The sequence below is a fragment of the Pectinophora gossypiella genome, chromosome 27 (assembly GCF_024362695.1).
Source record: "Pectinophora gossypiella chromosome 27, ilPecGoss1.1, whole genome shotgun sequence".
Classification (NCBI taxonomy): domain Eukaryota; kingdom Metazoa; phylum Arthropoda; class Insecta; order Lepidoptera; family Gelechiidae; genus Pectinophora; species Pectinophora gossypiella.
The window spans coordinates 3,423,296-3,436,567 of record NC_065430.1 but is presented as its reverse complement, the minus strand read 5'-3'; the positions used below and the strand labels follow the sequence as shown (position 1 = coordinate 3,436,567).

At 38.8% G+C, this 13,272-nt stretch overlaps 1 protein-coding gene across 2 annotated transcripts; it reads right to left on the bottom strand.

Annotated features, from left to right (window-relative positions):
* Positions 1–649: 649 nt before the first annotated feature.
* Positions 650–10,950, bottom strand: LOC126378968 (uncharacterized). 2 transcript variants are annotated; one of them, XM_050027522.1, is made up of 8 exons: positions 10,758–10,950; positions 10,423–10,462; positions 9,918–10,082; positions 5,116–5,299; positions 3,657–3,830; positions 2,736–3,002; positions 1,335–1,396; positions 650–771 (listed from the first exon to the last, which is right to left on the bottom strand). In XM_050027522.1, the coding sequence occupies exons 3-8, from the start codon at positions 10,055–10,057 to the stop codon at positions 747–749; spliced, it is 852 nt and encodes a 283-aa protein (XP_049883479.1). In that variant the 5' UTR covers positions 10,058–10,082; positions 10,423–10,462; positions 10,758–10,950; the 3' UTR covers positions 650–746. The 2 variants fall into 2 exon arrangements, with proteins under 2 accessions (XP_049883479.1, XP_049883478.1); XM_050027521.1 differs by lacking the exon at positions 10,423–10,462 and having other exon boundaries at positions 652–771.
* Between the last annotated feature and the right edge of the window lie 2,322 nt (positions 10,951–13,272).

Here is a 13,272-nt window from a genome sequence, read left to right as displayed (position 1 = left end):
TAGCTTTCCATAATTCTTTTTTAGAATAATAGTGTTTTGTCATAATTTTTACAAGGGATAACCGTAGGTTAGGGTGCGGCGGGGGTGACCCTTGGGCCACCCCTACGCCGCCAGCATGTTAATCTTACACACCAAAAGTATACTGAATGATGACCAACAGCATGAAATAGTGTCAAAAAATATAAAAAGTCACAATCGTGAACCAAATGCAGCCAAGGAAAAGTAAGTTTCGAAAATGTTCAAAGTTGTGCCAAAACTTTTCTTATTCGGAGTATAGTTTTTATGCTTATAATAATTATGCTTATATATCATTATTGTCAATAATTATTATGCTTATAGTAGTTATGAGCCTATGAGCCATAGTTTCAAAATTATGCTTAAAAGGTTATGACAAATTAATACTATGCGTAACTAATAAATAGGACAAGTAACAATTTGCCATGGTAAATTATTACATAAAATTTTATGAGTAAAAAATAGAGAACCACCCGCATAGTAAAGGCATAGTAAAGGGTGCTTTCAAGGCCAGAGTGAACAGGCACCTTCTGGGCGAGCTCCATCTTAGGCCTCGTCAATGCCTTCGGGCAAGTCTGGGGCCAAGAGCAAACCCATCAAAGGCAAAAAAGGCAGAGATAAAACGCCTTACTTCCTCTTAGGTAAGTACTTAAAATAAAATGAACTTTTAATACTAATAAATCTGTTTTAATTATCAATACACTTAACTAATATTTAACAATACGATGAAATTACTGTTGTCTGTGGCTGCATTTCCTGAAAAAGAAAATGTTTCTTTTACTAAGTTACATAACGTAAACTTAAACAGCCTATATACGTCCCACTGCTGGGCACAGGCGACCCTTCAATCATCCGGAGGGGATATGGAGCATACTCCACCACGCTGCTCCACTGCGGGTTGGTGGAGGTGTTTTTACGGCTAATAGCCGGGACCAACGGCTTAACTGCCCTCCGAAGCACGGAATCATCATCAAAAAGTTTTCGGACAATCAGGTGATTCAAGCCTGAAAAGTAATTTTTGTGATATGTCCCCACCGGGAATCGAACCCGAGACCTCCGGATCGTGAGCCCAGCGCTCAACCACTGGACCACAGAGGTCGTTAGCGTTATCGTCACTAACACCCTGTATAAATAATAATTATTATTAGCCTGCATGATCCCACTGCTGGGCAAAGGCCTCCCCCATGTCTTTCCAAGTATCCCGGTTCTGTGCGAGCTCTATCCAGTCTTTTCGATAACAGTCGAGATCATCGCGCCATCGTTTCCGGGGTCTACCACGTCTACGTAAATAACTACAATAACAAAGAAGAATTTCTTACTTAAGAAGGCGATTTTGTTCGATTTTGAGTCGATTGCTCAGTCGTACCTCTTTAATTAATTCCTGAAATGAACATAATAACAAATGAATTAATTTTGTACCTACCGCATTTAAGCAAATAATTATGTTATTTACTGTTCGAATCGATGTGTAATACAGTATCAAATATTTTATTTCTTACAAAACTATGTTTCAAACGCATAATAACGGGTTCTTACCGCGTATTAATCAGGGATACGAGACTCCCGATATTTCGACACTTGCAAGTGCCATGATCACGGGATGACTGATTTAAATCAGAAATCAGAATCATTTATTCAACGTAATTATCATAGATAAACTTATTGAAGGTCAATGTAACATTTTTGAATATACGTCATTTCGCAAGGTGTTATGGCTGAGGGGAAGAAATGACAAGAAACTGCGACAGCAACACATCTTTTAAAAAGCAATGAGGGTATACATTACAAGTTATTTAATAGCTAGAGGAACACATTCAATAACAGACATTTTTATCATTTAGGTAGTCATCAATCTTATAATAATATTTTTTACATAAACGCGGTATGAACCCGTTATTATGTGTTTTAATTATGAAATAAACGCGTAAACCTAAAACAATGTATAAAACTATGTTTTCGAAAACTATCAAATAAGTATACATACTCAGGATGCTAGTGACGTCGTAACGAAAACTTTGAGGGATGATACAGACCATGATTCTGAGTTGATATCAAGTGGAATTTTCCGTTGCAAAAGCATAGAGTATAGATTAAAAAACACAAAAGAAAACATGAATTTCGTGACGGGAAATTCCACTTGATATTAACTCAGAATCATGGTCTCAATCATCCCCCTGAGTATTCGTTACGATGTCACTAACAGCCTGTATATTAATTGAACTTTGATAATTGAACTTTGATGGTTGTCCGTGGCAATCCAGCGCGGTAACGCTGCTAATATCATGGGCACTTTTGGGTCAAGTTTGACACTGAGTGTGTTCTAGGTTAAGTAATTTTTAGTTAGGTTATTTGACGACTTTTTTGTAATTCTTGTGAAATTCAATTAAGTAATTTCTTAATAAATACTTTGATAATTTCAAATTTGCTTCTATGCTGTTCTGGGAGCAAATAAAAAACATAGAACACGTTCAGCTGCTTGTCTTCCCGGGCATGTCGTAAAAACCGACAGAGGGATTGCGTCCTCTAACATGATGGACTAATGTTATGGGCGATAGGCTGATCCCTTATCACCATAAGGTTCATCATATCCATCTTAGGACTTCGTATCAACAGTGGCTGCAAGTTGTCTTTGATTACTTGTGGCTCTGCCCACCCCATTTGGGATTACGGGCGTGAGTTTATGTATGTATGTATGTTAAACAATTTGGAATTAGACTTACTTTCATTAAACCGTTTAATTCCAATTGAGCATTTAGGAAGGGATCCTGTGGATGGCTCACGCGCAATCGTCTACGCTTTGATGGAACGCGAGAAGGTTGTGGGGGTGGTGGAGTTGGTGCTGGTGAGGGTTGAGGTGGACGTTTGGACACCGGTCTTGGTGCCAGGGGCAGTAAAGGGACCAGGAATGGTGTGGAAGCCAATGTTATTGCACTGCCTTTGACAGCATCTGGTGCTGATTTTGGTGCCAGTTTAGGTGTTTTAGACAACTAAAACAGAAAAAAGTTAGCCAATCAATGGATGCAGAAGATACCCTATGCATACTGGGTATTACATAACATAAACAGCCTATATACGTCCCACTGCTGGGCACAGGCCTCCACTCAATCAACCGGAGGGGGTATGGAGCATACTCCACCACGCTGCTCCAATGCGGGTTCTTGCTGAAGCACGGAATCATCTTACTTTTTCGGACAATCAGGTGATTCAAGCAAAGTCCTTACTAAACAAAGGACAGTCTCACAAAGTGATTTCGACAATGTCCCCATCGGGAATCGAACCCAAACTTCCAGATCGTGAGCTTACGCTCTAAATACTAACAGGCCTAAACCAATCTTTGTCGAATTTGTTTTTCGTATTCATAAATCATAAATGATTATCACGTTTTCAGCGGTGAAGGAAAACATCGCGAGGAAACCTACATACCCGAGAAATGCATTTTCGGAGGTATGTGACCTAACCTGTATCGGGCTGGTTTTCCCTTCGCAGGTTGGAAGGTCAGACAGGCAGTCGCTTCTGTAAAAAACTGTCAAATCTTCAGGTTAGGTAAGCGGACCCTGTGAGAAACGGATAACGGTCTAGGAAGATGGGCCCTATGGATTGGGCCTTTAAATTAATTATAACTTTCATGCAATCTCACTTACTCCAATGGGAGATTCTGTAGGGCCACACCCCAGAGATTTTTTTTTGTCAATCGTATTTAATATCATGGCTGAATTATCCGATAGCTCTTGGATGTGAGCACCGTTCCCTGTGGAATTATTGGCTTTTAGGGCGACGCCCTCCTTCCTCGCCTTCCTTTTTTGGTCACGCCAACACTGAAAAGAATGCAGGTAGTGTCAGATAGACAAGAATCGATTGAATGATACATCACTATGCTAATGAACATAACAACACTACCTTACGTACTTTGACACATGGTATAAGAAAACCAGGTATGCTCGATCCTATGACAAGCCGCCATTGCCTAGCCCTTTGATGACGTAAGTGTTACCAACATTTCCAAAATTTAAGAATTACTTACTAATGTATTTAATTACTATTACTTGTCACAAACATAAAAATAATTAAAACTGTAAGTAAATATTTAATTAAAAGTACAAAATTTCCTTGCAAAGTAAATATAAAAACATTGGTCGTGGGTAATTATTTTTTACGAAATGGCAATACAAGGTGCTGACGTCAGCTGGGCTAACCTTGAAACGTTAGCTGTCACTTTTGAGCATAACTTTTTACGAAATGGCAACGCAGGACGGGATGACGTCAGCTGGGCTAACCTTGAAACGTTAGCTGTCACTTTTGAGCATAACTTTTTACGAAATGGCAATACAGGGCGGGATGACGTCAGCTGGGCTAACCTTGAAATGTTAGCTGTCACTTTTGAGCATAACTTTTTACGAAATGGCAATACAGGGCGGGATGACGTCAGCTGGGCTAACCTTGAAATGTTAGCTGTCACTTTTGAGCATACCTGGTTTTCTTAAACAATGACTTCAAACGTGATACTGGAATTATGATCACACAAAAGCCATTCATCAAGAATTGATGGGTATTTAACTGGGTCGAAGATAAATTATAAAATACTAACGTAAAAATTGAATTGCTTCTATGCTGTTCTGGGAGCATATAAAAAACATAGAACACGTTCAGCTGCTTCTCTTCCCGGGCATGTCGTAAAAACCGACAGAGGGATTGTGTCCTCTAACATGATGGACTAATGTTATGGGCGATAGGCTGATCCCTTATCACCATAAGGTTCATCATATCTATCTTTGGAATTCGTATCAACAGTGGCTGCAAGTTGTCTTTGATTACTTGTGGCTCTGCCCACCCCATTAGGGATTACGGGCGTGAGTTTATGTATGTATGTATGTAAAAATTGAAGACAGTCTAAGATGATCAAAAACCAATCTTATTTTTGAATTAAGTAACAATGAGTACGACATTTGACAGCTTTTATTGATGACGTCACAAGACAGTATTTCGATACAAACTCCAAAGAAAACGTTCGTTTTGACGTTTCGTAAAAAGTATCTCATAAGTCATATGAGATATAGAGATATAGGGTGTCAAGCAGCATATTTATACAATGACGAAACTTACCGTCTTCCATTGCTCAACCGTGCGCTGGAGTCCAAGCTTATCAAGGGCAGCCTTAAGCTGCAACCACTGTCGCTCATTTTGCGCTGCCCGTTGCGGCGATTTATATTCGCCAGCCGCAAATTCTCTATGCTGCTGCATATAACGGCATAAGTAGTCTATTTGATTCTTAGTACTTCTTTGTTTTCTGAAAGTATGGTACTTACATTATATCAATTGACATTTTCAGTGTTACTACAAAACAAAGACTAAAAGATAAACAATGTTTAAAATACAATCCGTATACGAAAGAAGTCCCGAAGGTCGCGGCGCTACTGTCGCCGATTCTGCATAGAATTCTTATGACTTGTCAAGTTAGTTTCATTAAAATCCGTCGACTTCTTTCGTGGCGCGAAATACCATTTTAAACCTAGTTTATTTTTAGTTTGTGTTTTGTAGTAACACTGGCCCCGATTCCTTCAGCAGACACCTCCTAATTTTACTTTAAGTTATACCTGTCATTTTCTTATCTACTGAAAAGGAAAGGGAGGGATGATTGACAGCTCTTAATTTTAGGAAGAGTGAGTAAATGACATGAGTGAATGAATGAAATGAGGAGCTCGGTGGCGGAGCGGTAAACGCGCTCGGTCTGCGATTGTTGAAGTTAAGCAACTTTCGCAAAGGCCGGTCATAGGATGGGTGACCACAAAAAAAAATGTTTTCATCTCGAGCTCCTCCGTGCTTCGGAAGGCACGTTAAGCCGTTGGTCCCGGCTGCATTAGCAGTCGTTAATAACCACCAATCCGCATTGGGCCCGCGTGGTAGTTTAAGGCCCGATCTCCCTATCCATCCATAGGGAAGGCCCGTGCCCCAGCAGTGGGGACGTTAATAGGCTGGTGATGATGATGATGAGTAAATGAATGGATAACCTGGACGAATCAAAAAGGTATCTCGCTGGTATGCAAATCGTTTGACGTGTGCTGTCAACATAATTCTGTCGGGTTATTGGCCAATGTGAAATTTTTATGCAGTTGTTTTAGATTTGTGCTTAAAATTGACGTGTGTTCCATAAATTTTATGCTTGTCTATTACCCGTCCCTTTCCTTTTCGGCGGACAAGAAAATAACAGATATATCTTAAAATAAAATTAGATGGTGTTTACAGGAATTAGCACCAGTGTCTATGTTTAAGGGTATAGGGACCATACTCTAGTTCCTATCCGTCACCTAGATGGCGTACGTGTAGCTTATTCAGTGTAAAACGTAAATAATTTAGTATTTTTCTCATTTATTATCATTATTCATGACGCTTCATTTTATTTATGCCACAAGAGGTAAAATAAAAAAAAATATGTATTTTTTTTTAATTATTGGTTAAATATAAAAGTAAAAAAAAAGAAAAAAAAACATTTAGATATGAATTTGTCAATAGTTTCAGACCCAGAGTAAGCCTGAAGAAAATAGGAAGGGTTTATAATGTTTTTTATTGTTTGTAGGTTCTCCAGACCTTCAAGTAGTGGCAAACAGGTATAGAGCTCATTTGGCTTAGTTTATCTATGACAAATATATATTTTTTTTGTTTTGGTTTTCCCCGAAGGGTAAGGCAAAGGGAACTATGCCCATAAAGCCATGTCTTACGTATTTTTTTTACAATTCGGTCGTACAAAACAAAACGAAATTATGACAAAAATAATAATTTCGATCACCTTTTTTTTTTGACGTGACTTATTGTAGATTTGCCGCAGATGGCATTAACTACTTGGCCGGACGAATGGGGAGCGCTGAAGGCTCTCACCCGGTATTTCGATCACCGAATGGTGTGGCTACACTTACGCCATCTATTGTCGCCGGAAATTATATAACGAGGATCCCCACACCCTTTGATTCAATTGCATTAATTAAAAAAGCCGTCAAATTAATGTTACTTACGGTGCAGTCACTATTATTTTAAGTTACTTATTTATCTTGCATCAAACCACTTCTTTAAAAATGCCGCCAAAAAAAAATGGCAACAGAGTCTATACATTTTTTTTTCATAAACGCCACAGACAAAAAAGTTCCGAACGCAAAAAGATTAAATTATAAAAATTGACGTGAGATTGCCACAGGATTGATCGAATCATGGTATTAGAAAACCAGGTATGCTCAATCCTATGACAAGCCGCCATTGCTAGGCCATTGATGACGTAAGTGTTGCCACTGTGTTACCATTAAATTGGTATCTCCAACATTCCGAGGACGTAAATTTTATTATTGAAAATTAAGTTAATTACTGACTAATGTATTTAATTACTGTTACTTGTCACATAGAGGAGCTCGGTGGCGCAGCGGTTAACGCGCTCGGTCTGCGATTGTTGAAGTTAAGCGACTTTCGCAAAGGCCGGTCATAGGATGGGTGACCACAGAAAAAAAAAAAGTTTTCATCTCGAGCTCCTCCGTGCTTCGGAAGGCACGTTAAGTCGTTGGTCCCGGCTGCATTAACAGTCGTTAATAACCACCAATCCGTACTGGGCCCGCGTGGTGGTTTAAGGCCCGATCTCCCTATCCATCCATAGGGAAGGCCCGTGCCCCAGCAGTGGGGACGTTAATGGGCTGGTGATGATGACTTGTCACATATATAAAATTATTAAAACTGTAAGTAAATCTTATACTGAAAGTTCAAAATTTCCTTGCTAAGTAAATATAAAAACATTGGTCGTGGGTAATTTATTTTTACGAAATGGCAATGCAGAGTGGGATGACGTCAGCTGGGCTAACCTTGAAATGTTAGCTGTCACTTTTGAGCATTTGGCCTTCTTATACCATGGATCGAATAGACACGAAAACTTTGCATGTTGCCAAATACAAAAATGTTTTTTTTTTTACAAAATTGCTACATAGTTTTCTCGACGCGATAAACGTTTATCGTGCGGGTAATTTTATAGATCGTAACACGCATGTTAGGGAATATGACAAAGTTCTCAATGTCGACAAAATTGATCGACTCTTTTCATCACGTCGTGCGTGTTAGCCCTGCTGATCTGTTTTTATTTTGTAATCCGAATTTCATTATTTATACAATACAATACAAATACACTTTATTGCACCAAAATAAAAAGAAATAATTACAAAAAGATTCTTAACTATTTATTTTAGTGAGTTACTGGCCCCGATTCCTGCAGACACCGCCTAATTTTATTTTAAGTTATATCCGTCATTTTCATAACCGTCGAAAAGGAAAGGGACGGATGATTCACAGCTCTTAATTTTAGGAAGAATGAGTAAATGAATGAATAACCCGGGCGAATCAAAAGGTACGTCGCTGGTATGCAATCCGTTTGACGTGCTGTCTACTTAACTGTGACGGGTTATTGACGAATGTAAAATTTTTAGACGGTTGGTTTAGATTTGTGCTTAAAATTGACGTGTGTTCCATAAATTTTATGCTTGTCGATTACCCGTCCCTCTCCTTTTCGGCGGATAAGAAAATGACAGATATAACTTAAAATAAAATTAGATGGTATTTACAGGAATTAGCACCACTATTTATTTATCTTTAACTTAGGAAATTATTATTTGTATATCGTTTCCATTATTATTATTGCGTATGGCAGACAAAAATTAAATATCCTGCGTGGATCATATCTCGGGACTATGGAGTCTCAGAAGGACTTTAAGAAGGCGTGCGTGGGGCCGAAGCCAACACATAGGAGCCCCTTAAGACAATTATTACTACTTACCATTGATAAAAATGATAACATATACATATCAAAAAAACATTTTGTGGTCCCTAGTTTGGTTAGGACGTTACAGACTGATCACCAGATTGTCCGAAAGTAAGATGATCCGTGCGGAAGGCACGTCAAGCCGTTGGTCCCGGTTACTACTCTATATGGAAAATTGTACAATTACATTGATTCATCAATTATAATATCAATCAAGTTTTAAATATAATCAACACCAGAGCCACTACCCGTGGATAATGTTACTAATTTTATGATATTATTGCAAACGTTTGGCTATATCATGTAGTAATCATTTAACAATTCGTTTACAGTGTAATAGCTCTTTTTAATTAGCATTGTTTTTAGATTTTTTATAAATAAATTAGTTTTAGTTTCATCTCTTAAGTACTTTGGGAGCTTATTATTAATTAATGGACTTAGCTAATGGGTTCGTGGTGTGTAATTTTAGCCTAGAATTTATTATTATTAGTATTTTTCCGTGCTGCAGAGGGCACGTTAAGCCGTTGGTCCCGGCTATTGGCTGTAAAAACACCTCCACCAATCTGCATTGGAGCAGCAAGGTGGAGTATGCTCAATTTCCTCTCCGGTTGATTGAGGGGAGGCGTGTGCTCAGCAGTGGGACGTATATAGGCTGTTTATGTATTATTTTGGAAGCACTGCCAGCACTTTGTGCTGATGCATGCTTATCACTTCACTTGTGTTCATGATTGTTCATATACAGGGTGTTAGTGACATTGTAATGAATACTGATGGGGATGATTCAGACCATGATTCTGAGTTGATATCAAGTGGAATTTTTCGTCACATAATTCATGTTTTTTTTTATAAATTTAAATTATTTTCAAAAAATTCCACTTGATATTAACTCAGAATAATCAGGCGAATCATTCCCCTCAGTATTCGTTACGATGTCACTTACACTCTGTATTTGTCAAGTCTATTTTTGAAAGAATTCACTGAGGGACCACTGATCACTGATTTAGCAACATTAATCTGCCTTGGTGTCGAAGTGAATATGGTATAGGAAAGTCACTTTGTTTTTTATAAAAGTGAGGTTATTTTAAATTAGTGATATGACAAATGTATTCTTGATGATACTTACTTCTTAGTGGATGCGTCTGGCAAATCCCCACCGTCATCAGATATTTCTATAACTTCACATTTGACTTCAATCGGTTCAGCCGTGTCTGTTTCCTCGATTTCCTCCGGCGACTTTTTTATTTCCATTCCCTCGGTCGACATTTTAGTGAATGTTTTAATTGAAGTCCTGAAAAAAAGATTTTTTTTTATAAAGTTTGATTGCTATTAGTCACTTAGATGAATATATTATATATAATCTTTAGATGAGTTTTAAAAATTCCAAAAAACAAAGAAAAGAAAACCCAGTGTCTTCAAAAAGTCATATTTTAAGAATTATTTTAACTAGTTGTTATATGAGCCATGTTAGGTGTCCTTGGGGGGCTCAATTGTAACCCAGACCCAGATTGTAATAGCTGATGGGGTTGGTCATCAACCTCACAACCCACATTTTAAAAAGATTTTATTACATGTTAATCAAACAGAATGGAATGTTACAAAGCAAATGGAATTCCTTAGTCTCTGCTTACCCTAATGGGAAATAGGCGTGAGTTTATGCATGTATTATTTCTGAAAATTGACAAAGAATTCATTGTACAGTTTAAATTCTTTAGAACCCCGTAAAACCCCTTAAAATCAGGAAATTTAGGTCGATATTCAGGTCAAGTATATTTAAAAAAACAATTAACTCTTTGGTCAAACCCCAAACCCTGAAAATAGGGGCGAAGAGTTGAATTCTAAGTTGATTAAGACAAATAAGCAACGAAGATGATGGTTGTAGCCGATATTTATACGTTTACTTATGACAATTATCACCTAAGTATCATGAAAACCTACGTAAAAAAAAAACAAATGATTTACTTACGTTTTCAAGTGTTTTAGTACAGAATTATACCAAACTCTTACTTTCCTTCGTTCTAATTTAACACTAAAACATATTTACACAATTTCACGTAACAATCGTGTCTTAATTTCACTTAATTTCAACAAAACGCTTGTGTTTATTTTGATTTTAAAGAAAAATTCGATATTTTTTCGTCAATCCACGTCAAACAACGTCAAATGTCAATTACATTTTTTTTATTTTTGTTTTCTCCGAAGGGCAAGGTAAAGGAAACTACGCCCATACAGCCAAGTTTTATATATTTTTTTCTTGATGATTATTAATGAAATTATGAAAGGTGATGACGATGAATCATGAAACCTAAACCCTTACCTCTCTGAGCAGACTCCTACTCCGAACCCCAAACGAATTAAATCAAAAGTTCGCATATGCGTTCAAATTATGAAACGGCATTGTGACATGAAGTGAAAATTGATACTTTGTTTATTTAATATTCTGATATAATACCACTATCGCGAAAGTTTTCCGACTAATTTAATGCGATCATTAACCACAAAACACCACTTCGTATTAATTATTAAATTGTTTAATGTTTACGTTCCCGCTAAAAAGCCCTCACTTGACATTGCAATGATTAAAAATATATTTTTTGTAGGTAGCAACACTATTTGCGTTTAGCTCAAAGACCTTGTATAGAATCAAAGATTTAGCTGCGTTCATTACGATATTTCGCGGGAAACGAAAGAAATATAAATTAGGAAACGATAAAAATAATTGTATTATTCGTATTTCGTATGCAAAATGCTTACATTTTTAAAATGTTAAGGAACATGAAGGCCCTGCGCGTCCTTTTCTACAACCCCGACTTTAGCTTTTTTAATACTTAGACTTAGATACAAAAGTATTACAACTTTGAAGCCTTTAACCCTTTATAGGCTCTTGTGACATTCCTGTAACAAACCTCATCCGTCCCTCTAATATGTACGCTAAATAATATAAGTTCATTTAAATCAGTGTTACTGTATTGTAACAGACCACACCGAACATTTAGTATCAAACAAAAATCATAGATGGCGTAATTTATTCACTTTATCGAGTTTGAATTTCGTACGTCGGTAAAAGTGACAAGTGTAACCGCGCTGAAAGTTTGAAATTCATAAAAAAATATTAAACGTGTGTAAAATTGTTTTGTTTTCGCCGAATTCTACGGGTAAGTGTATAATTTGTTTCATATACTGTTATCAGAGCATATTTTTGTTTTTTGTGTGAAAAACGGAACTTTGTATGTTTGTGACATTTCTGTTACATTGAGTGGCGACGGTGGTTTTGGGGAACTGGAGTGTGTGGGTGTTCGTAAAGGATTGTCTCGTGTTGTTTCGGAATGGAGTCGCATTCACTACGGGATGATGACATGTTTGACATATTGCACCAGTATGGTAGCGGGGACGGATTGGAGGACGGTGATGGTGGCGTGATTGATCCAAATTTTCAGCCGTTGTTGGAGGATTTGGATGTTTTTTCTGATTGTGGAGGGGGTATTGGAGTTGATGTGGATGCGATTGTTGACGAATCGGAGCACGGCGGGCTGATTGCTGGCCCCTCGTCGGCTGATCCTGGGCGGCAGGGAGGCCAGTCAAGGGGAGCCTCCACTGATCAAGGGCGACAGGGGCGGCACTGCCGATGGAATGGAGGGAGCCTGGTTCTGGGCGACCGGCGGGTGGGATTTGCGGGAAATACTACTTTACCAGCTACACCAATTAATTGGTGTATCAAGCTCGAGTAAATTAGCTGGTAAAGTGGTATTTCCCGTGAGGGGGACGGATTGGAGGACGATGATGGTGGCGTGATTGATCCAAATTTTCAGCCGTTGTTGGGGGATTTGGATGTTTTTTCTGATTGTGGAGGGGGTATTGGAGTTGATGTGGATGCGATTGTTGAGGAATCGGAGCACGGCGGGCTGATTGCTGGCCCCTCGTCGGCTGATCCTGGGCGGCAGGGAGGCCAGTCAAGGGGAGCCTCCACTGATCAAGGGCGACAGGGGCGGCACTGCCGATGGAATGGAGGGAGCCTGGTTCTGGGCGACCGGCGGGTGGGATTTGCGGGAAATACTACTTTACCAGCTACACCAATTAATTGGTGTATCAAGCTCGAGTAAATTAGCTGGTAAAGTGGTATTTCCCGTGAGTCTCACCTGCTGGTCGTTCGGAACTGGGTTCTTTTTTGTCCATTGGCGGTGCCGCTTTTGTCGCTTTTGATTGGTCGAGGCTTTTTTTGATTGGCTTCTTTGCCGTTCGGGATCGGCGGACGGGGGCCGGCGGTTGGCTCGTTGTGTTCCGATTCTTCAGTGGTTGCGTCTGTATCGGCTCCAATATTTTCTTCACGGTCGGAGAAAGCATCTGAACCTTCTGGTAACGGCTGAGGGTCTGGATCGGTCACGCTGTCATCATCGTCCTCCAATCCGTCTTCGCTGTCGTGTTGGTGTGATATGTCAAGTGTGTCTTTATCCCGCGGTGAATGTGATTCCATTCTGAAGTAG